Below are 23,669 nucleotides of genomic sequence, written 5' to 3'. Positions count from 1 at the left end.
ACAGTTCAGGAAGTCAGAAAAATACATTTTGCTTTCGAAATATAACTGCTCCATCTTTTAATGTGTTTTTTACTATGCTCTCTGAACTGGTGAAATGTTTGGCCCCTGTTATTGTCAATCTGGTTTTAACAGGTTTATTTATTTCCCCTGACTCCTGTACAGCACTTTGTGACCTTTTGTCTGTGAAAAGTGCAATTTAAATAAACCTTACTTACTTACTTACTAACCCCATTTACTCCTAAGAAATTACACATCTCATCTCCCCAAGTCGTGTTTGACTATTGTTGAGTGCTAAACGTCTTGCTTTCCTAAGAAAAGAGAATAAAACGTATGTGCAGTGCTGGAGGAATAACCACTGAAGAAGAGTTGTGGATCTGATTTCTTCACTCAGAACCGGAGGTTGAAACCTGTCTTGTGCTTCAAAGTCGTCGGACTATCTGTCGTCCGGGTCTGCGGTGTAAACTCAGAATCTCTCCGAAGGTTGACCAGTTTGTTGGCTCAGTCTTTATTTCAGTTTGTCTTTACTTATGCCGTACACAGGGGTGCCTACTTGTTATTGTGGATATCCGTCTCAAAGAGATGTTTGGAGATGAAGTGGTACTCCACGCCGTCGCTCTCCTGGTTCTTCTTGGCCCGACTGGTGTCTGTGCAAGAGAGAGAGAGAGAGAGAGAGAGAGAAGAGGAGGAGTGATTACCTCAAACCCAGACTGTCTGACTCACTGTTGGGTCTGAAAGCATCTGAACTGAGCCCCTTGTTAACACGGCTGAAACGCAGCACGCAGGGCCGTGCCAACCCTTGTATATATTATTGTGTAACAGCACTATAAAAAACACACAACCTGTAGCGCTGCGGCACTAAACTCAGACACTTAAGTGACATTCGGCAGGAGTTTTTTTTACTGCGTCTTATTAAACCCGTCTCTTGTAGAAACAGAAGCCGTGGCGTTAGCCGCCACGTTAGCCGCTGTAAGGTAATTAAGTTTGGGAGCTCTCATTAACATCCAAGTCTCCACATTTACTCGGCCGTAAAGCGAGCAGCGCTCCCGGCACGTGGCCGCACTGGAGGACATGCGAAGGTCAAAGGGTCGACTCCTTTCGGGGAAGAGCTTCCACAGGTCAGAGGGGAGAGCGTCAAGATGCCCCCGACCCGCTCCCCAAAACAAACTATCAAGCTTTCAAAGCGCCAGGCGTTTGTCAGCACGTGTTGAGGCCTGTTAGCGGCGCCTTTCCTTTTATACGCTCCAGACTAATCTACAGGCTTCGTGGAAAACCAATGGTGCGATTTATCCAACGTGTCACTTGCTTGAGAAGGAAAAGCGGCCGTAAATCCAGCTGCGGTGGAGAGGACACTGAAGAAGATCAATGGCTTTCTGCCGTCGCGCCGCCAGACGACGGCACAGGAAAAACACGGGGAGGCCGGCCAAAACTCGCCTTGTCATGAGATAACATATATTTAGATTCACATGTGAGACACGGCCAACGCCGTCGTTCACCAATGCGTTATTCTGTGGCACAGAAAATAATTACAGTGCGACGTAAGAATGTGCATCCGTTCAATCCCGACCGGTGGAAAATATCAGTAAACTTTGGATTGGGATCAAAATGTTTAACCTCCCTACTCTAATGGCTTATTGCAACGCTCCCTGTGTTGCTCAGACGGCTGGTTTACATTTTACAGAGTGAAAGAGAGAAAAAAAAACTTAAGCAGGGCCACAAGCCGGTGGTCTCCAAAGCGCCGGTTTTCAAATTAACGAAAAAAAAAAAGGGGGTACGGCTTAATCCGAAACAACAGCAAGTGTTAAACGCATCCATGTGTCCGTTGGCAGCAATCAAACATACAAAAAAATAAAAAATAGAGGGAGACCAGATACTTTCCGAGTCTCCTTCCTCTCAACGACAGCCGCACAGTGCGACTCCTATGTGGGTCAGAGTCCGGCTGTCTGGGCTCTATTAAGCACAGCATCACAGGTCACATTTGAGAACAATTAACATGCCTCGTTGGAAAAAGAAAAGACAGAAAGAAAGGCCCCACCGATGGGATTTTAATAAGACATTTTCAAAGTGTCAGACTTTTCCACGTCCATTATGCCGCACGGCGTGCAACAAACACAGCGATTAATATCGAGCGCTGCTCGTGTTTCCTCAGAGTTGTGTCGCAGTTTCCCTCGGAGCCCCCAGATGGCGGCTACACAATGACGAATGCCACTGCCCTGCTTAAAGGTATACATTTAAAAGATGTATTTGTCCCGATGTGCTCGCTTTGGGACACCTCAGAACTGCAAAAAAATAATTAAAAGCTCAGAAGAATTGGAGAGCCAGTCGTTTTAGATGCCGTTCATTATGGCGAGCTGTCGTTCGGTCCTTAAATGAAGAAAAAAAAAGGAGGGAGGCAGGAGAAAGGAAGACGGAGAAGGACAGGAAGAAAGTGAGAAATAAGCCGAGAGAACGGAGAGCGGGCAGCGCGGTGCCAACTCATGAGGCAGTGGAATGGCATGTCTTAGAAAAAGGCGATTTCCTCCGTCATTCGGAGCTCGTCAGGCCGACTGTGAAAAGCTGACACAGGTTACTGCCAGACAGCTCCCAGTGTGTGTGTGTGTGTGTTAGTTAAGCTAAACATCCTTCACCTAAAGTGATTCTTTTTTTGGGGTTTAGTTTGTGTGCAAGACGCCTCTTGGGCACAAACAGATTGATACGAGTAGAGAGGGAGGCAATTAATCCCCATGACAACACAGCTGTAGTGTTTCTTTTTTTAATGTTTAACGAGGGCCGTTCCTCCAGAGAACAGCAGCTCGCCAACACCACCGATCTTTCACGCTCATTCCATCCTTCTGAGCATCTCGAGGTTGAAAGTAAGTCGTCCTGAGGTCACACCAGTTATGCTGCTCGCTCACTGCGAGACGGAGAAACACTGTAAAGTCTCGGATGAGATGCGGCGGATTGGGTTTGCTTGTGGCCGAGTGGTTAAGAAGCATGCAACGGCTCTGTTCCACTTCCTGCATGTCTTACTCCTCTCTCTCCTCCTGTTTCCTGTCTGCAGCTTGACTCGATATCAAAATAAAATGACAATTTGAAACTAAATACAATGTAAAAAAATGCATTTCTAACTTTCTCTGCAGAAAGAAAAGAAAAGGGGCCAGATCTAAAGACACACACATATATAAAAAGCGTATTTACTTGCTATTCCTATATTCTGTCCTAATTCAAATCAAACGATAATAAATGCATATAATAGAAAAATAAAAACATAAAAATAGCAATGCTTGTTTTTGCTGCAGATTAACTTTGACTTTAACATACACTTTATATTTTAGAAGCTTATTATGCGGCGTCATTTAAATCACTTTTTATTGTAGCTTGAACAGAATTATTGTATGTGCAGTTTTCCGATGTCCCACAATGCACCTGGCTTTCTTACGAGCTGCTGTGAATGCAGCATGCGGAGGAAGCCAAACGTTGTTCTTTCCCTTTTGAAAGTGATTTGCCAAAAAATAGCAGATCTAAAACCACGCACTGGTAAAAGGCTTATCTTTATAGACACCATGTATGAAACACACATCAGACAGGCACACACACACACAAACACACACAGGGCTGAGTGGGGTGAACTTACGTGGGATGGTCACACTGAAGTGCTGGGGGTCCGAGATCAGCAGTTTCCTCTTGAGCTCGTTCAGGCCGACTCCTGCGGGTCCTGCACAGACAGACACAGCGTAATGTGACGCAGGTCCCAGAATCCACCGCCTCTCACCGGGAACATGGCTTTACAAGGGATGCTTTTATGGAACATAAATATACTAATCAATGTCATCAGCGTTTAACAGATTCATCATGTAACTTGGCAATTAACATATCAATATATTTAAGGTGCTCTCCAGCAATTAAGTAGTGCACCTCCACAAAGCTGTGGGACATAAAAGAGACAAAAAGGAATGGCTGAAATTCTATTCCTTTAATAAGTTAAAGCAAACAATGCACCTGCTCCTGATCCACCATGTTATATTCCTCACACTTTAATTACTATTAGAGCTGTAATTACATATCTAACACTATTTTATATTGCATTGTATTACTCATTATACTTGTATATACTATGTGTATAGTCCCTATTTTTCATGACTTTCTTTTTTGTTATAATTTCTTTTATTCTTAATCTATTTCATCCAAACAGTTCTCTATATGTTTTCTTCTCGATCGCCTGTCTGTTATGTGTATTTCCCCCTCTGGGATCAATAAAGCTTGATCTAATCTTTTCCATACACAGACTATGCCTCCTCTCCCTTTGAGACCAGTCTCCCTGTTTTTCCTCTCAGAAAGTGTTCTTTTAGGTTTTTTCGTTCTGTAATATGAAATCAATTTACCACAGTGTAAATTTAACTCCATATTCTATTAAAACACAATCAAGCCAGTAAAAGCCTTCGGAGCAAAGATAATTGATTTGATATGAAAAAGCAACAGGAATTCTACAGTTACAGGTCGTTTTTAAACAAGGCCGTCTCTCATTGTAGTTTGGCACAGCGTTACACCTCCATTATAGGTAACCAGCAGAGAGGTAGGGAAGCTTTTTTTTTTTTTTCCAGTATTGTTGCAAGACTTTCCATCAAATCCCCAGCGGGGGAAACTGAGGCAATGAGTTAGAAAGTGGGAAGGCGGGAGCGGTTATTGGAGTATGGACGATTGATTCATCTGTGGAACTTTGATATTAAGGAACACCAAAATGATGGCAAACCACACACTTGTTTTTGGTGGAAGTCAACTGAATCAATCGTTCTACCTCTGTCTCTGCCGTCTGTCTCAGAGAGACGCTCCCCGGTGTTTCGGTGCGCTACATCACTCTAATTCAAACCGACTGGCACCGATGTTCTCAGCGGACTGGGCGAGAAAATCAGTTTTTGGAGCAAGTGTGTGGGCTCGGCGTTTTGGGTGCGTCACCACGGCGCCGCAGTGCATGGAGAGGTAGAGAGAGACGGCGCTCGGGATTCCTCGCATGCCTGTCGTTCCGGGCAGGCGATACAATCGTGTCAAAACCCCGTTGGGAGATTTGTTTCTCGAGGAAAATGTGTTTAGCAGGCCGCTCCTCTCAAAACAAGCGGACAGCGAGTTCACTCAAAGCGAAGGAGAGGGAGAGAAAATATTGAAAAGGACGCGCTCTGTATTTCTAAGAGAAAGAGGGCTCATGTTTTCCTTTCATGCTATCTGCACTTCTGCTCCACATCTCGTCTGGTGTGAAGCAGGAAAAGGCTGCAGGAGTGATCCACAACCTGATAAGTAGGTGTGGACAACGGGGCTCTTTTAAGCGTAATCTCCGAAACCCTGGCAGCCTTCACACGCGGACTAATTCACACCCTGGGTTTCTGGGTTTGGGTCCCATTGTGCGACTTCTGTAAGCGATAAAAGCTGCTTCCTCGACGCGCTCGCGCTGTGAATTGAAAAAGAGGGAGAGAGAGAAATACCCAGACCCTCTTACGGCGTAAAGTATTCTGTGGTTACCGTCGCTCATAAACAAGCACATGGCCAAGCGAAGACAGCAATCAATCTTAGCTGGGGAGAAGGAGTTTTTCAGTGGGGGAGAGGGAAGGGGGAAAAAAAAAAGTCCACCAACAGAGTACCTGGGGGTTGAGAGCTCGGGTGATTTATTAAGATGAGGAAAAGGAGTTCATTTTGTATTTGTTTCGGGAGCGCGGGAGGAATGCGGCGGGCGCTCTGTTTCGAACGAGGCTGCGGACCCCGATGTTGTTGTAGGTGCTGAAGGTGGCAGAGCGTGGTGAAGGAGGCGCTCTTTATGAGCCCGATCGCAGCGGTGCAGACGGGCCCCGTCCCGGCAGGCCCCGTCCCGGCAGGCCCCGTCCCGGCAGGCCCCGTCCCGGCAGGCCTCGCTCCTCCGCACGCGGCTTGTTTGCCTTGAATCTGAACGCTGGATATCAGGAGGGCCCCGGCTGTTTCTGCTCCCATCGGTGCGACTAACGGGCCCCACTTCTGCGCGCTCGTAAAAAACATTTTCACCTTGTGCGCCGCTCCCTCGCTCGCCACTTGTGACATCAATGATGCGTGGCAGCGGGCCGTCATCAGAATACCTAAAATGGCGATTAAAGCTTATTCCAGCTGTGCCACACCGCCTGCCAAGGGCCCCCCCCCCCCCCGGGGGCTTTTACAAGCAGAAGCTGTGCCCTGTGGTCCTGTTCCACCGTCTGACCTTAAACACGCCACCTCTTTGTGCATTGTTTGTCTTTTACAATGCCTCAACACAACAGCAACTATATAAATGTGAACGCCACAATGTAAAAAAAAATAAAAAATCTGGGCAAAGCCGGCGTATTCACATTTGTGTTTATGCGTTTCCCTCCTCGTTCGTCTCTCTCGCTGGCCCTCTCGCGGTACTCCTGGCCTTTGCACATTGCCGTACCAGTAAAAGTGTCAGATTTCATTACCGCACTCATTAGAGAAGTTGCTTTTAATATCGCGAGTGTAATAACTTCCAGGCCAAGCGCGGAGCACGTCGCATGCAGGGCCGAGGACGAGGCCGGGCCCGGCGAGGCCCTCGCTCCGTCTGGACCCCGGAGCCCCGGCCCAGCCTCAAACCTCCCAGCCTGCCTTGCATCCAGAGCGGGGGTCTATTACAGGACCGCTCACGCTCACACACACACACACACACACACACACACGTAGTGCTGGCTTTGCTGCTACCACATTTAAAGGATGACAGCGTTGTGGTAACTGCGGAGCATTTACAATGCGACTACATTCTCAACAGGAGTTGAAATGGAGTTCCCCTTTTATATATTTGGATACCGCGTTAACGTTCACTTAGGCATCGCTGTGTATATAATATGTCGGGGCTCGACCACCGAACGAAAGGCTTTCAATTCATCCAAGATCGTACTGTAAGTTCAGTGTTTCGGGTTACAAGGAAAATGTGGAAATCAGCACAGCATTTCGTCAGGTTAAATAATCAGATTTCCGTCAAAAACCATCAGTGGTTTCGTGAAATTATGCATGCAGTATGTAGACATATATTTTTATTGGCCGTGTGATTTAAAATGTATAAAAACCCAGATAAGCATCTTGATTTATCTTTGAAACAGATCTCAGACGCCGCGCGAGAGGTGGGCAGCAGCAGGTCATTCATTAGTGGGTACCGTGGACCCGTGCGTCCACATTAATAAAGCAACGCATTCCTTTGGGGGGGGGGGGGGGGGGGGGGGGGTCATGTGTGGTGTGGAGGGTTGTGTCCCGTCTGAAAATCCAACAATAATGAAATATTACGTTGACTAAAGCCCGGCTTAGCGTGAGTAGAGTGGAGGTAAAGCTAAGAGCAGGAGAGTACGGAATGGATGGTGTGTTAGCAGTTGTTAGCATGTCCAGCTAGCATGCTTGCCTGACTTCCAGAGCTAAGTAGCATTTAATTAGCCAGCTATATTATAATGTAATTATAGATTAATTTAGAAAATGTTTCACTCGTTGGACATCCAGTGTTTGGACGCCGGTCACAGTTGGTATCAGAGTTTAAAACTAGAAGCTGTTCTGAGAAAAAACGGGGTTACGCTAGAATAAAATGACTTTACAGGGTTGTAAAAGCTCATCACGTTGGGTGATGACAGGGCACACGCAGGACAGGTCGCCGGACTATCGCAGGGTCAGCACAGAGACAGACAAGTATTCAGGAATAACGTGTCTCAGCCCAGGAAACCGAAAATTGGAAAAAGCCTTAACAGAGCAAAATATTTAGAATAAGGAAAATCAAGAGACTCCGGGGAGAGGAAGAAGGCGAGAGGGAGGCAGGGCAACATAAAGCAGATCTGCGTCTGGCCCTCCGCTTCGTTTGGTGTGAAATTGTCCATAGAGGTTGTCCTCCAAATTATGCACCTTAATTGAACGTATTTACATTAGCATGACGTGTGGGAGAGGTTCATCATCCTCTGTGGACGGCATGCCGGCGGGGAAACAGGCCCGGCTAATTTGCAACACGCCTGAGGAAGTCCATGCTCTGCGTGAAGCGAGGCCTGGTCCATCGGGCTGGAAGCACAGCTCCGCTCAGAGTGAGAGAGCAAAGAATAAAAAGAGAGAGAGACCTTGTTGCCAGTGGTGTTCATTCCCCAGATTAACCTTACACATGTTTTAAAAAAAAGTGCTGTCAGAATACGTGGGCTGAAAAGACGAAGCTCCTCCCCTTGATGATTGGAAATAGATTGGAAGTCATGCCAACAATTGGAGGAATGTTTTGTTCCATCTGTGTCTGGGACATTCTTGTCATTTTACATATTTATTTTTGTTCCGAGTAACAAACCTGGAAAAGGAAAATGTGAAAAAGGCTCAGCGATGGCAGAGTTGATGCTGAGAAAGATTGAAGTCGTTACTGTTGCACCTGGCTTAGCATATTGTTCCACCGTTCACTGGCGACGCTCGTCTTCCGACCGCAAATACAGCCCGAGAAGCCCGCTAGATTCATTCTCAAGACCTTGGCACGCTGTAAAGCTCTTCGGAGGGCTTTTGTAACACCCGCTCCTCGAGTGTTAACAATTCGGCTCGGGGGAGGGGAGGATTGAGAGGACATTTAGTGTGTGGGGGTGCCGTAAATGAAAGTACTAAACGTGACCGATTAATACGAGGTCTGCTCCGCCGATTCCCCCCTCCCGAGTGCTAAAAGTCTAAATTAGCGAGGTCCTGGGTGACTGCGTGTGAGTGCCCGCCTCGGGAAGCTCTTTTCTGGGTCGCGGGAGGGCGAGGCCAGGCCACCTGGGGCGTCTGGAGCTGCGAAACTCGTGTGTTTCTAGCGTGATGTGCATGCTGGGAGGTGGGGAGTGTTATTAAAATCTACGGTGCCAAGTTTAACAGCCCCCCTAAATGTTTAAAAAAAACAAAACAAAAAAACGTGAGGTAAGCAGTCATAGTTTTTTGGAGTCCCTCCCTCTACTCACCGACTAGGACCACCAGCCTGTGCTTGGCTCCGCTCGCCCTGCGGTACGGCGTCACCTCCTCGTACGTGGGCACGTCGGCCATGTCGTACATTTCGCTCTTCTTGCACTCGTACATGGACTTGTTGGTCTTCTTGTCCTTCTTGCTCAGACGGAAGCTCCTCCTGAACCCAGCTGGAGGTGAGGATGAAAAAGAGAGAGGAGGGGAGAGGAGGGGAGAGGAGACAGAAAGAGACGTGTTAATCTAAAATATACATAGAAACCCCCACAGAAAACCCAAGTTCATGAGATTTATGGTCGTTTCAGCGTCTTGGCAAACACCTCTCCGGATCGGTGTCCAATACCTCATACTGTATTGCGCAGCTCGGTTTTTCAGACGGCTATCTTTGCTGTAGGTGAAAAGGAGAACAGCGTGACACTCGGCCAAAAGCGGCTTCCCTGCATATCACACTCACACCCCTTATTCTCATTCTCTGACGTGGAGAGGATTTGTCTGCAGCCGCACTTCTCTCGGAGAGTTTTAAGACTTTCAACAAACTATTCCGTTACCTTTTTAATCAAGGTAGTAACGACTCCCGCGGTCCCTCGAGCCACATTTCGAAACGAAAGACGTTCTAGTCACGTAATTGACGGCTACGTTATATGGATTAATGGTTGGTGGATGTTTGCATGAGGTAGGTGTGCGTCTCTGAACGCGTGAGTCATTTTGTGTTCTTTGGCCGGCCGCTCAGGAAAGGTTACCCTTCTCCCCCGCGTGTGCACGGGTCGCTGCCCGCCAGCCGTCGTCTCTGATTGGTTTATGGCGTGCGGCGTGCCCTTGGACCGCCGCCACGAAGGCTTCTCAAAACCGATCCAAGAGCGCGCACGCCTTGATCTGATAATCTACGACCGAATCAAAAAGGAGACATTTACCACCCCAATTTGAGAACTTCGGTTTCATATTCACGGCAGATGGAAGCGGAACCTTAGAGAAATGCTAAATCTCTGGAACGCAGGGCTTCTAATAACCTACGTCTGCGTACTCGCATGGGCTGTTTGCAGCCTTCTCTTTCATTATTCCAGTTTTTAAATCAGTAATTATTGAACTCGAAAATACGATGCGAGATAAAGGCGGCGTGGAAAATTATGGACTGGGAGCAGAATCGGGACTTGAAACAGCTCCGCACCCTTAATACTTTCCACAATATCTTCAAACCACTGTGGAGGAGGGGGAGATAAAGAGAGAGAGAGAGAGGGAGATAAAGAGAGAGAGAGAGAGAGAGAGAGAGAGCTATTGCATTCTCCTCAGCTTGTTCTTTTCCAAACAGTCCCTCAATAACGGACAGCGCTAAGGACCGATGCCGAGCTACAAATGAAACACACCGTAAGTCATTGGAGCAGACTAATAGTGTGTGTTTTCTCGCGCGCTCGTGTATAAGTACGAGCGCACACACACAATATAGTGTTACACTGAACATTCGGGGGCAGACTTTGTTCCACTGTGGGCAAGTTGCGGCTTACGTCGTCTTTGCCATTCCTCCTGCGGTTCATCCACTCATTCGGCACCCTCCCCCGCACCCCCCACCCAGGGAGCGGGAGTCCGTGCCACACAGTGGAAAACACACACCGCTCATCTGCATTTCTCCTGTAAAGACATCAAACTGTAACCGACACCCACGCGGGTTGACATCGATACAATAAACATTCAGAGTGTAATGTTAATGATATCCCATTGAAAGCCAGCAGTCAATTTTCTCTCTCTGGTCAGCCACGTATCACAATGTAAACACTCCTGGTTAACAAGGCTTTAAGTCGTACTGTGATAACCGTTCATTACGTCTGTTGTTGAATATGACGAGCGCCGATCTCAAGGGCAACCTTCTCCACTTCCCCGCAGGTGCACGAGGCTCCAGCGGTTATAAATCGTCGGTCCTCAGCTGTGGGGGAGGTGGGGGCCCTCAGTAATCTAGCGTCCCTCAAGATCACTTAAACCTCTCTAGACAGCTCCATCCAAATAACGACGGAGCGTTCTCCCCTCTAGCGCTGCCTAAGGGTGGATAAATCAAAGCGCCGTTCAGCGGCCCATCCCTCGCTAAACCCCTCCAACGTCTTCAGCGCTGACGGCGACTGCATGAGACAGAGAGGATGATGGGAGTTAATTTGATCCAGAATTAAAAGGAACGAGTCCCGCTCAAACGCAGACATGTCATGGAAAGCCTCGGGCTTATGTTGGAACACCGGCACGTTTGTCACAGGAGGATCCAAGCATGAGGCTTACTAGTGGAAAAGGAATGCGTGATATGTGTGGTACTGGGATCCAGTACATCTTTTAGTGGTTTGACAGGTCGCATCAAATTTGTTGACAATAGATCTGTTTTGAATTTCCTCTGGAATGAGAGCGGCAGACTCCTGGTGTGTGTGTGCTTTTCTGCAAAAGTCTTCAGTCTTCAGGGGTATGGAGTTAAAGTTTCCTTCAGCCCCACACACACACACACACACACACACACACACACACACACACACACACACACACACACACACACACACACACGCACCTCCTAATGGTGTGCACCAGGCTGTGACTGGGTGATTGCCACAAATGCAGCACACACCGTCTCTCACACACACACACACACAAGTCCTTTCAGCAAAACAGAAACATGCAAAAAAGTGGAAGATAAAAAAAAGATGAGCATATTTAACGTAGTGTAAACACAAGCTGTGACTAAGCAAATGTGCGCGTCTTGTACACACACACACACACACACACACACACACAGAGAAAGAGAGAGAGCTTGGAAGTCGCCAGCAGTCCTGCAAGCCCATTTTCCAGAGTGATAATATCTAACAGCCACGTAGGAAATTTTCAGCATGTGCGTATAGAAAGCGCCCCGGAGGCTTCTGCGAACCGCGAGTGCAGACTGCCCACTCGGACGCGGACATCCCGTGCGACGCTACGACCCACACCTGTAAAGAGGAAATGGCTACAGCTGTTGAAAGAAAAGAAGAAGAAAAAAAGACGCCAGCGGGACAAATGATCATAAAAAAAAAAAACAGACGACTCGAAAAAGACTTGAGTCGCGCTCTTTGCCTACGGACGTCTGAAAGAGGAGAAGCCTGAGAACAATACCGGCATCGGGTCTTCCAGACATCACGCGTAGGCGATCAGCGAAATGACAAGACGAAGCAGAAGAAGAATTAAAGCCCCTTTTCCGCTCCAATCAAACTTCATTTAGTCCAGAGCCCGTGCGGTGGAGGAAGAGGAACAGGCTCCTAGTGAAACCACCTGTTCGAGGCCCCGGTGCCGTGAGGGCCCCCGTCTGAGGCCCGTGGCCTAACTGCAGGAGACCGCGCTGACGGCTCCAGTGCCATCCTGGCTCTCCCGCCGGGGGCCCTCTCTCTCCTCTGGACTAATGGAGACGACATCTATGGAATCAACCGCGCATGGCAGCTGGGGATTAAGTGAGCATTACGCAAGTGGCTCGACACCGCAGGCTGCGGTTTGACGCCGAAACACTCTTGGGCATCAAATGTGGGAAGCATTACCGGCTCTCTCGGCCCCGCTATGCGTGCCCACCGCCGGCTCGGTTGGAGGGGATGAGGAAGGCTCATGTTGGGCAGCTGGGGAGGTGGAGGACGCTTTCCACGCCGTCAGCCGTTATTACCCCGACAGTGAGGAAGAGGCAGCGTCGCTCCTCATAATGACTAAAATACAAAAGCCTGGAGTAGACAGAGGGACCGCTCCGCTTGATTTATCACCAATTTGCTTTGCTCGCATAATACAAGGAAGCATGCTCGACAAAATGTGCCCAGATTTTATGGAGACAGAAGTTGAGCCGTGTCTTTGAGGGCCAATATAATGTAGTGTAAAACGCCTCCATAGGTTTCAAGATGGAGAGGAATCAGGAGAGGAAAGGAGAGGAATAAATAGGGGATAAAGGAGGAATCTGGAAAGGAGAGGAATCAGGAGGGAAACAGAGAGGAATTGATAGGGGAGAAAGGAGGAATCAGGAGAGGAGAGAGATCAGGAGAGGAAAGGAATTAGGAGAGGAACTGGCAGGAAAAAGTAGAGGAATCAAGAGGGGAGATAAGAGGCATCACGAGACAAGAGAAGTCTGAAAGGCCAGCAAGTGAAAAGAAGGAAGGGACAGACTGACAGGCGTGCGTCCTTCAAATGATCCCTCCGCACAACTGTTAACAGGCATCTGGGAAAATGATTTTGGTCCTGTAGTAAAGTGGGCTCCATGGCTGATCTCGGAATATTTGATCGTATCAAACGTCTAACTGTTTCTGGAGGAGGACACAACAACGTACACACAAAGTGCACGACCCAACATCCGGACTTTAGGGAAGTCCGTGTCTGTCATGTGAAATGTACGTGTAGCGGTCCACGGCGGTGAACCCATTAGGGTGTTATCTGGGGAGAACACATTCTGGGAGTAGTTTCCACGGCCCCCGCACTAAGCATTTGGAAAGTGGTACCCGACCCAAGTGTTACGGGCTTATATGGTGGAACAGCGCTCTAGACCTTTGGCTGCGAGAGGTCCATTTGTGTCAAACGCTATTTGTTTTTCCCCTCCGTCTTATCCCACAGCTCTTTGGGCTGAGGAATGTCTCGTCTCAAAACGATGCCTGATGCCTTATGTGCTGGCAACAAAAACAAAAAACAAAACACGTACAAGTAGTTCTGCTTCTACCGGAGTCCTTGAAGCCACTATCAACATGCCAAAGGGCCCTCTGAGGGCCAGCAGCACTGTAATGACTGCTTTCCTGTTTGTCTCGTCAGTATGATGTTCAGATGCTCAAGTCTCTTTTTAGACAACTGCAATGGTTGGTTGCACATAGAGGTGTTCTGATAAAAACATTTCCTTTATGAGTCCCATTCCTGAACGTGCGTATTGGCCAAAACAGAGTACCGCTTCGACATCCGTGCGTTAAAAACCTTTAACAAGATAAAATAACAAGATTTGCCAAATGAGGCTAAATTAAACCAACTTTAGGTTCGTTTGAAGAACTGCTGCTGTCTAAATGTATGTTTATTTTTGTATTAATTCACCTGTATGTATATTTTAGCACATATATGGATGAAATATGATCGCTATCGTTGTTGTAAGGCCGAGCTCGGGTTAAACCCTTTGAGACACATGAACATGCATAAAGAGAATGAATGCTACAGCACTTTCTTTTATCTAGTTCGACAGATTTTGCCGTGTAAAATATTGCCAGACTGCTGATATTTTACCGGCTCTGGCTGACATTACGCTCTCCGTAAGCACCTGCCTGGTCGCTACTGCAAATCTCAAGAAAGATGACCGATGCAGCCGATCGTTGTTTTAATTAAGTGGATAAAGAATATGATAATGAAATATTGGGTCGGTGGATCGACCTGCATACTCGCAGGTACCTGTTCGGCTGTATTGGAGGCATATCACTGGTATCGGAACGACTCTGATCGCTAATGCTGATTAAAGCAATCTAAAGTCGGGCGTTTGAACACAGATAGGGGAAAACTGACTAACAAAACCAACCGTGAACCTTCAGCCGTATGAACTCATGTCATTTTGGAAATGGAGCATTTTTATTTCAGTTAACACTTTATGATTTTGTTTCCATAACTTGGACATAATTGGAACGAGAGGGGCTGATGGATATTCCAGCCCCGGATCGTTCAGCTTTAACTGATTTGGAGCTACTTACTTGCCATCCATTCATCCGCCTTTCTCTTTAGATTCAGTGTATGCAACTATTGACACTATGGCACTGATGCGTCACCGTGCATATCATGTCACAGTTTGGATTTTCTGGTTGTGACTCGAGCCGAGTGCACCTACAGATCACTGGAAAACAAACGTTCCCTGGGTGTCAAAACCGCTCTTTAATTCTCCGTACATAGTTGACAATATCAAAGCGCTGCTTTCTAGCAAGGCCCGATAAGAAGGCCTCATGGGACGCAGTCTTCCTCCTCCTCTGACTTTACTCTCCAGTCTGCCGGCTCTGTGAGCACAGGAATCTGCTCGCCCCCCCAGTAGTGCTCCAGGAGCGCTTTTGGCTGAGGACCTTACAGACGTTGCATCACTGAGAGAGGCATGAAGGGAAAACGAACCGAAAACTAAGGACAACAACTGCCTGCCCCCTCCCACTGCCTCCTTTATTTCCCCATGCAACCTCAGTAGCATTGCAAAAGCATCTGTAAGTTCTAGAATTTCAAACTTTTAGGGACGGGCCAACTCTAAATCATACAACCACATCCAACAGGCTGAAAAGCCATGCAGCAAGTACTCGCATAGAGGAGATGTTATTATAACTTACACTATTTTCTTATTTTTTTCTCTTCCTTTCTCTTCTCTTCCTCCTGAGGTTCTCTGATTTCAGTTAAACTTCGTTCTGGGCTGCTAGAGTCAAGAAATGCTGCTAACCCGCTAGAGCGCTGGATGTTGTTTGGGTACCGAGGAGGAAGAGGAGAGGCTGAGGTCATCGACCTCATGGAGGAGGGAGGGTGACAGTAAGGGCAAGCCTGAAGGGGACGGAGAGGAGTGGAACAAAAAGAAAGAAAAACTGGTGTTTGGCATGGTTCGGCCTTGGGAAGTGACCCTGATTGAGCTTGGCAGACATGGCTCAAACTCAGTATTTATAAACTCGCGTGTGTACTGGATATCCTGTGAAATCTATAGCCTGAACGGCGTAGTGTGCAAAGGAGAGTCCACCTCTCGACCGCAACCTCTGAATATAGACAGTATGGGACGCAGAGAGGGAGATGAAGAGAGGCAGAGGGAGATATAAAGAGACAGAAACGACAGAAAAAAAGGCAGATGGGCAAACGGAGGCTTGTACGGCACGTGGTCCTCCAGAGGGACGGCACCTTGGGATTTGTCGGGAAAACGACAGTGGTAATAAAATCATGATGGGGAGCATTTTCTGTCCAAGACGCAGAATTGGAAGCAGCTCTGTGGAAAAGGGCCGCAGAACCGAAGCGGCCCACGGTAATTGTCATTAAGTCTGACCAGGACCACATCAAGGATGCCGGCGCCCGGGCCGGACCTCCAGAACAAAGCGTGCAAAAAAAAAAGAAGAAGAAAAAACATCCAGAGCCGTCCTTGAAGATGTCCGCGGGCCGACAGCGGAGACAGAACAGGGTAACAACTATACTCTGCAAATCCTCCACATGATCTGCCAGTGGACTCATGCTGTCAGCAAGAGGGCAAAAATAGCACCCCGAAGGCTCCTAGACAGAACTACTTGTGTTTGTTTATTTCACATCGGAGTCCAAATTGAAAGAGTTAGAGGACAACATCAAGTACATTATGAAAAGCACTGTTTCTCAGGGTAATAACGTCTGCATAACGAGGAAAGGCTGGACTATGGAGGAGGGGCTGGAGGGCTAATGGAGAGGATTCAGGGAAATCTAACACAATCCCGTTCATGTTAATGCGTCGAAGGGACAGACGCGTCAGAAGGGCAGAGGACAGAAGGAAGAGAAGGAGGCAACGTCTCTCACCTAGCTGGAATCCGCTATAGTCAGCGTCCTCTGGTGACGAGAAGGGAAAGAAAGGAGAAGCCAGAAGAGAGGCACAACATCGTGTTAAAGAGAATAGTCAGACATGAGCGCAACAGGCACCTACCGCTATAACCACGGAGACACAGAAATACACACACACACACACACACACACACACACACACACACAGGTACAGTCAACGAGACAGACATCTGACTAGGTGTTTTGTGTTATTTATGATTTATGTTGGTGGAGTTTCAGTTAATGATGTCAGCGTTGTCCAGGGTGATAGTCAGTGGTGTAGTGGTAAGTGAGAGGAGAGGTTCACTGTGACTTTCTGCTGATTCATTTTCTAATTCTGGCCTGAGTAGCTTTCTCTTCTGTGTTCATGACTCAAGAACAGGTGGTTTTGCCAGGATGTTCCTGACATTTTTATTTTTTGCCATGGGGGAAAAACTTTTTTTAAACATCTGTGAAAAAAAAGTTGGCAGTTCAGAATTTTGTTTTTGGTCAGGGTAATTTTAGTCTTTCAGTTAAAAAGTGTTTGTTTAAGTGCACCACCATTCTTCTACATAGGACTAAAAACATTCACGGTTTCCACCAGATGGGTTTTAATATCGAATGCATAAACTGGGGATTCTTAAAGTGGGGTCTTCTTAAGCCAAACACAAAATTTAAAATGTAAAATTCTTCCTTGACTCTCAATGCCTCCATACAAATAACATTATTTATTCTTCTTATGAAGATAATAGCATGAATTTACCTCAACAAAACTTGTGGATGAACCCTATTAATTAAAATAATAATTAGCACAAACTGTATTTAAGGTTTACAGTCCACTACATCCCTGACCATTGCTTTGGATGCTTTCTTGACGTGTATGAATCATTTTGTATTATGGGTGCGTTCTGATGACTGGAGGTGTCCATGTGAGGGAATGACTCTCTCCTGTCCGCTCTAACGATAATGACAGGTTATCTGGTGAAAGATGAGTCCTCGTACAATGCAAGAGCCAATAAACTGTAAACTCTTCCACTGTGTTTGAGGGGAGACGTCTGATGCTCCCCTTTAAGAGCGATTATCTTTGACATGAGGAGACAGGCCAGATGAAAACAAGAAGGATGGAGAGCAGAGGTGAGAGGTAGCCCTTTGGTTACACACAGGCATGAGGAGGGTGAACCAATTCCCAAATGGTTTTGCTGTTGGCGCATTGCAACGCCGTCAGCCAGTAGTGTCCTATTGAACGGGAGACAAGTAGTACCTTCGATCTCCTCGACTGTGAGCGCAACAGAAGCAAGGGATGGAAATGAGTCACGGTTAGAGCGATTGCTGGATTACAAGAAGTAAGTTGAGGGACGGGATGAGAGAATAAAGAAGAAGAAGACACCTACCAAACTCTACAGCCACATCGTCTTAGAAAAGCGAAACAAAAGACAAACAAATGACAAAAAGAAGAGTTAACATCCTCACGTCTCATGTGAAATACTGGAAGCTAGTTTGTGTCTCTGTTATGGACTAAACCAGCACAATGCTGTGACAAATTCAGGTTGAAATATTGTTTTATTTCTCACACAAGTTTTATTTCACAAAAAGCTGAAATAACTCGTAATGGTATTGCATTTTTCAACTCAATGTCCCCTTACAAGCTTTTTCAGAAGGTTTCCCCTGCAACCCATGGTCTTCATCAGTGGGTCAAGTATGCTCAGTGTGATGACATGGAAAAACCTCGGTAGGAGGTCCTGACCCCAAACACAAGTTACCGAGTACCACTGATGAAGACCAAGAGATGCAGCTGAAAGCTAAAAGTAACTGAAACTTATGTTCAGATTTGTTTGAGCTAACTTGAGCTAACTAGTGTATCAAACTATAAAGGCCTTTACACATTGGCGGCGTGACGTACAAACAACATGAAAATGCGAGAATACTCACCTGAGAATATTTTGCATCAAAACAATTCATACTGGCAGTGATGTGAATTTGCGACACATTTTTCAAGAAAAGAGGCTAACATGATCCTATTGACCCAGAGCAGCATATTGTTGTATAGATTCTCAGCTATTTTATTAAGTTTCCTTTTAGCCAAACACTGGGAATTTTATTTTAGGTAAACTATTACGTAATGCATTTGTCTGGGGCTTTTATTGTGAAAGGTAAGAACGGAACGAGTGGATGCGGTCTGCGCTGCCTTGTCCCGGTTGAAAGGAGTAATAAAGTTTCAGACTACGGAGCCTTCGTGCTGTTCTTCACTATATAGTTTACCTTTTGAATACATCTGTTATTAGCTCAGAGAAGTTTACCTCGTTCCGAATTAAATTACGTTGCTCTTTCTCCACAATATTTTGCGTTCTGTGTGACGGAGCAACAAGTCAATAAATTGACGCACGGAAAACGCCCCCGGTGTGTAAAGGCCTTTCGACCGAACCTTTTAGGTTCTACTAAATAACACGTCTACAGTTACTATTTAGCTAGAAGACATTTACATCCATTGTTACCTAGTGAGACACAGTCTGTGGTGTATGTCTGTGGTGCAGCCACTGTGACTACACAGAAAGAAACATACTTAGATTCAAAAGGGGTGAAGGTAAAGCATTTGAAATCACTCCAGATGTTTGAGAGTGCCATCCAAAACAGCTAGAAGACGGCTTTAAAAAAAGTGGTAGCTGGGGCAGGATCAGTGTGTGTGTGTGTTTGGTTAAGGATGCCGTGAACATTTGGAGGCACTTATAAATGCTTCCTCCCCTTCACGTGTTCCCGTTCTGGCCAAACAAGGTTAAATCAAAACATACATAACACCCCCGACCACAGCGCGGAGCCCAGGGAGCTGCTACGTCACGCCGCGGCGGTAACGACCGGCCAAAACAGCAGTCGGGAGCGATCACCGCGAAGGTCGCTCCGCGTCGGGCCCCTGGGAGCCGTGATTGTTTCTGAAGTGCGGAGCCAAACGTGTCTCGCCTTTATCTGACATCTTGTTTCACATGTTAGTGTTCACGGCAATGTTCCCACTGATGTTGCCCTCCTCCCGCCGTAATGTGACAGTTTAAGTCGAACCAGCGCCGGGAGCCCATTTTGGAGTGGGACGAGACGTAATTGTGGAGGCAGACTTGAAAGAGGGGGAAACAACAAGGACAATATGAGAACGATGAAGATATCGAAAAGCTCCGTCCGCGTGCTGCCCTGACTGCGGCTTTTCATCTGGTGCCTATCTGCCACAGGGATGGTTTGCATTTGGCCTAATGGCCTCGTGGCCTCGTGCAGCAGCATTCCAAGGCTAATGAAACACCGTGCGATTGCGCTGCAGAATGTGAATGGAAAGGGCCGATCTGAGAACGCTTAAATGGTCTTCTCTCAGTGGGCACCGCCCCTCGCCGCCAGCCCAAAGAAACATTTAGACGGCAGTGATATGGAGCTCAGGTCCTGATCTGATGTGACGGTGGCAGACGTCATCTACGGAGCGTACCAGTCAGCTGCTCGCCGGCCTCACTGCGTCCCGCGCTTAAGGGTGTATCACATGTCTCTCACACATCAAAGAGTCACCACAAAGAACGTCAGAAAGGGTGAGATGAGGGTAGAGCTGGAACGAAGGAGTAGGATGGAGGACAGAAACATGTTTCATCCACTCACACTTCCTGCTTTTGAGACTTTATCACATCTTGGGAAACATTTTTTGTGGTTTTGGCTGTGTTTTTTTACTGGTTCTGAATACCCTGTGCTCCTAGTAATTCTTAAGATCTGGAAATTGTGATGACAATCGCAACTGCGTACGGAGCGGAAAGAGAGACGAACGTTCAGACAATCAAGACTGAAATCGTTTGAGTAAAGTTAGGGACTAGAGTTAAAAAACGATCGCCCGAGTCCTACTGCCCCTAAAGAGAAATATGAAATGGTCGGTATCTTTTAATCTTTGGATGGTACTGTGTGCAGAGTGTCAGCGCTGCTGGACGACCCTTCAGCTATCTCCTTGGCGAGGCCGGAGGAGACAAAGGAGTGACCCCTAGTCGGCACCCTGTAAACGGCCCCGAGTTATGGAGCTGATGTCACCCTCGCAGCCGGCCAGCCAGCGCACACATGGCCTTCTCCTTGAACAAACGGGACGCCGTCACGTTCTCTCTCTAGCTCGTTATATCGCTATCTTTTTTTTCCTCTTTAAACAAATGAGGCAAGCAGAATTTTCCAGATGACACGCAGTGAGAGCTTTTGTCCTGCGCCTTTCGGCCATCCAAAGGCAGAGCTGATTATTCGAAGGGAGTGAGTGGAAGACAGAGCCGGGCTGGTCCGCATTAAAAAGCTGACTTAATATATTACAAAACTGTAAAGGTTGTGCCCACGAGGTTACCTGCCTCGAACCTCGTGAATGTTTCTGCTTCTAAAACGACTCGTCTGCGAGCGCTCAAGCTGAAAAATGAAGTGGACGGATAGACTGAACACAGGTTCGGGGCCGCTGAAGACCGATCTCGGGGCGGCATTTTCGAAAAACGGTTCAGAGCGAGAGTGAGAGGTTCGGCGCTGTAATGTATGGAGTGAGACGTGGAAAGAACCCCCGAGGTGAGCGATAAGTGCGTCCACGTGTTTGGCAGACTGCGACTCGAAACCAAACAATCAAGGCGGCGGTGGGGTTTGCATGTCGGAGACGGAGGAGCAGTACATGCTGTACGAAAAGCCCAGAGAGCCGTCCGAATGTTCAGAGAGAACAGATGGGGAGGCTGGAGGACCGCCAGGCATCGATGGAAGGGAGCTGGGGAGGGCGGGGGTCAAAATAAAAGAAGGTTTGACAACTAGAGGTGTAAAATAGTTGATCCAACCCCTGTGTTGAGTTAATAATTAACTTAAACTGATGGCAATTTAAACATCAGCTTCATAACCGAGGTATGCGTCCATGAAGGCGAGAGGGATTATTTATATCTCGCAAATGTGAGGCGTAAATGGACACGGTTAAGCAATGCTCGCCGCAGACGCTCGCCAAGACCAATATTGTTCCAGCCGACGGAGCTCCCGGGCTGGAAAGAGAGAGAGAGAGAGAGAGAGAGAGAGAGAGAGAGAGAGAGAGAGAGAGAAGGGACCCCCGTACTCCATCACCACTCCGTCCTGTGCTCGGTAACAGCGGGGTCTCCGCGGTGTCCCCCAATTAGGTTGCAGTTTACGGCCCCGGCCGGTCCACCACGGGGCCGCGATCCTAAGCCTTCGCCTCCTTCCATCTCTCCTGACCGCCACTCCGCAGGGGCCACATCTGCTACCGAATGTGACCCCATCCATCTATTCCCCCTTCAGTCCATCCATAATCCTCTTCTTGTCAGCCTTTTAAAATAAAAAACGTCCTAGCTTTTACACTCTTTACTTTTATTCCCTCAACTTACACTCCGACTGGATCCAACATTTGTCTCAAATTTGTTTTTGCGCCGAGATGCGAATGCAGAAGAACAGAGTGAACTTCTCATTCCTGAGGGCCATGTCAAGGGACTTCCTACTGCTGCTGCTGCACTCACAGCTAATCCTTACAGTATGTATGACATTAGGGGGAAAGTTTAGCTGCAGCTCAAAAGAGGACTTATGTTGCTTTGGTAAGGGACTCTACTACATGTTACACCTGCCTTCTGTGCATAGAGAGAGGTCGTGGAGGGGGGGTGTATGAATCACACATAACTCATAAGAGGAACTGGACCATTAAAATGAAATAGTAATGGAACAGTGCAGCACTGTCTGCCTTTAACTTTTTAGCAGGCTATTTTTGGCCATCCATGTGTGCCAGTGTGCGGTTGAACATAACCAGGAAATGACAACATCCATAACTCACCCCAGGGCTTAAGATGGGAGGTAAAAAAAAGAGCCCTAATGCTAAGTTTGGAGGTGGTCAGCGTAGCTCTGCTGCTTATTTGGGAGCTGCATATTGAATGGGTCACGTTACATTAAGGGCTTGCCGCCATGTTGAGGGGAAACAAGCAGTCAAACGGACAATGTCCGTCCCAAAGTGGTAATCTACAGTGAAAAGTACGGCCAATGAAGGAGCTGGGTTTTGGTTCAACGGGGTCATAGAGGAAACCAGAGCGGGCCTATGAGGCCAAGTACAAGTGTGGTGTACTTTTCCCCGAGGGCCCGCGGATGAGAGACGAGCTGTGGGTCGCAGAGGAGAACCATGGATGTGACGGTGTGAGCGGAAGTGTGAAGGAGAAGCAAGGACGCAACCGATGGAGGTTTGACTTAAGAGCAACCAAAGCTCTGATGGAGAGAACTGTGATGTGTAATAAAAAGTCTTTCCCCTTTTTTTTCCAGCTTTGAATATTCCAAAAGCGCAAACGTCACGTAAACAGCCCGATGTGAGCGGAACTGCAGACGCGAGTCCTCGTGGAACGGGGCGGTCTACGCAGATATTGGCAGCACGTCTCCCTCCTCCGTGGCCACAGGCGTGCACAGGCACCCGTATTGTAACGGGGCAGTCCCGACGCCAGCTGGACGGGCTTCCCGTTCATGCACCGGAGCTCCCCATATACAAACCAAATTGCTGCTTGGCAAGCGTTCGTCAAGCACAGCTAATGTCTTTGTCATCTTGAGACTGCGTGTCGGGGAGGGTCTCACGGGGGACTCTCAGTCAGGTGCAGCGGAAAAGTCCTGCGAACCATTGGGGGCGCACGCAGCAAATGCAAATGTGGGCTTAACACGTTGTTGTAAAAGCAGAAATCGGTTATTGTTTTGCAGTCAGCAGCTGGACGGCAGAGAGAAATTGCACAGTCTTTAAAAAAAAGAAGAAGCACACTCCACTTCCAGAGGTGAGAAGTGACGAGTTACTTGGTTACGTGCTCTCAGAATTATTTTTGGAGTGAATTGTTCTTGTTAGAGTAGTTTTAATTCAACACTTATTTCCTTTTTTTTTTTTTTTTCAGACAAATAATTGATATTACTGCGTTACTTTTAGAAGCCGTGTGCATTTATAAGAGCACTGAACGATATGAAAAGGACAAACTGATTTTATGTCATGTGGACATCACTGATGCGTTTCCACCACAGACGGTGGAAGAAAGTGAACACACCTGTAATTAACAATCAATTAGGAAACATCACAGCATTATGTCCTCATTAGTCTGAATGAGTCGTCTGATCTCTTTCAGAAAGATAGGAGACCAATTAATCCGTCCACTTAATCTAACCTTATGGTCTTGGTGGAGAGGCGTGGATGTGAACTGGGACTGAGGACATCTAATCCAGAAAGATATCTAATCTAAGGATGATGACTTAAATGTAAGTAAGTTCACTCTTTAACTTTCCCAGAGGAAGACCATCTGGGGTAGAAATCATTC

At 47.3% G+C, this 23,669-nt stretch overlaps 1 protein-coding gene across 1 annotated transcript in view; it reads right to left on the bottom strand.

The window, feature by feature from the left end:
- mpp7a (MAGUK p55 scaffold protein 7a) overlaps window positions 1–23,669 on the bottom strand; it is a gene marked incomplete at its 5' end in the record, with an annotated part of 91,404 nt that overhangs the window by 10,791 nt on the left and 56,944 nt on the right. Inside the window, 5 exons of the mRNA XM_079234443.1 lie at window positions 551–644; window positions 3,611–3,691; window positions 8,913–9,083; window positions 16,384–16,413; window positions 17,775–17,795. Of these exons, the coding sequence (XP_079090569.1) occupies window positions 551–644; window positions 3,611–3,691; window positions 8,913–9,083; window positions 16,384–16,413; window positions 17,775–17,795 (397 nt within the window). The remainder of the gene's footprint in view (window positions 1–550; window positions 645–3,610; window positions 3,692–8,912; window positions 9,084–16,383; window positions 16,414–17,774; window positions 17,796–23,669) is intronic.

Source organism: Taurulus bubalis, assembly GCF_910589615.1.
Source record: "Taurulus bubalis genome assembly, chromosome: 18".
Taxonomy (NCBI): Eukaryota; Metazoa; Chordata; class Actinopteri; order Perciformes; family Cottidae; genus Taurulus; species Taurulus bubalis.
Note: the sequence above shows the minus strand (reverse complement) of the source record. Positions and strands in the feature narration are given on the sequence as shown.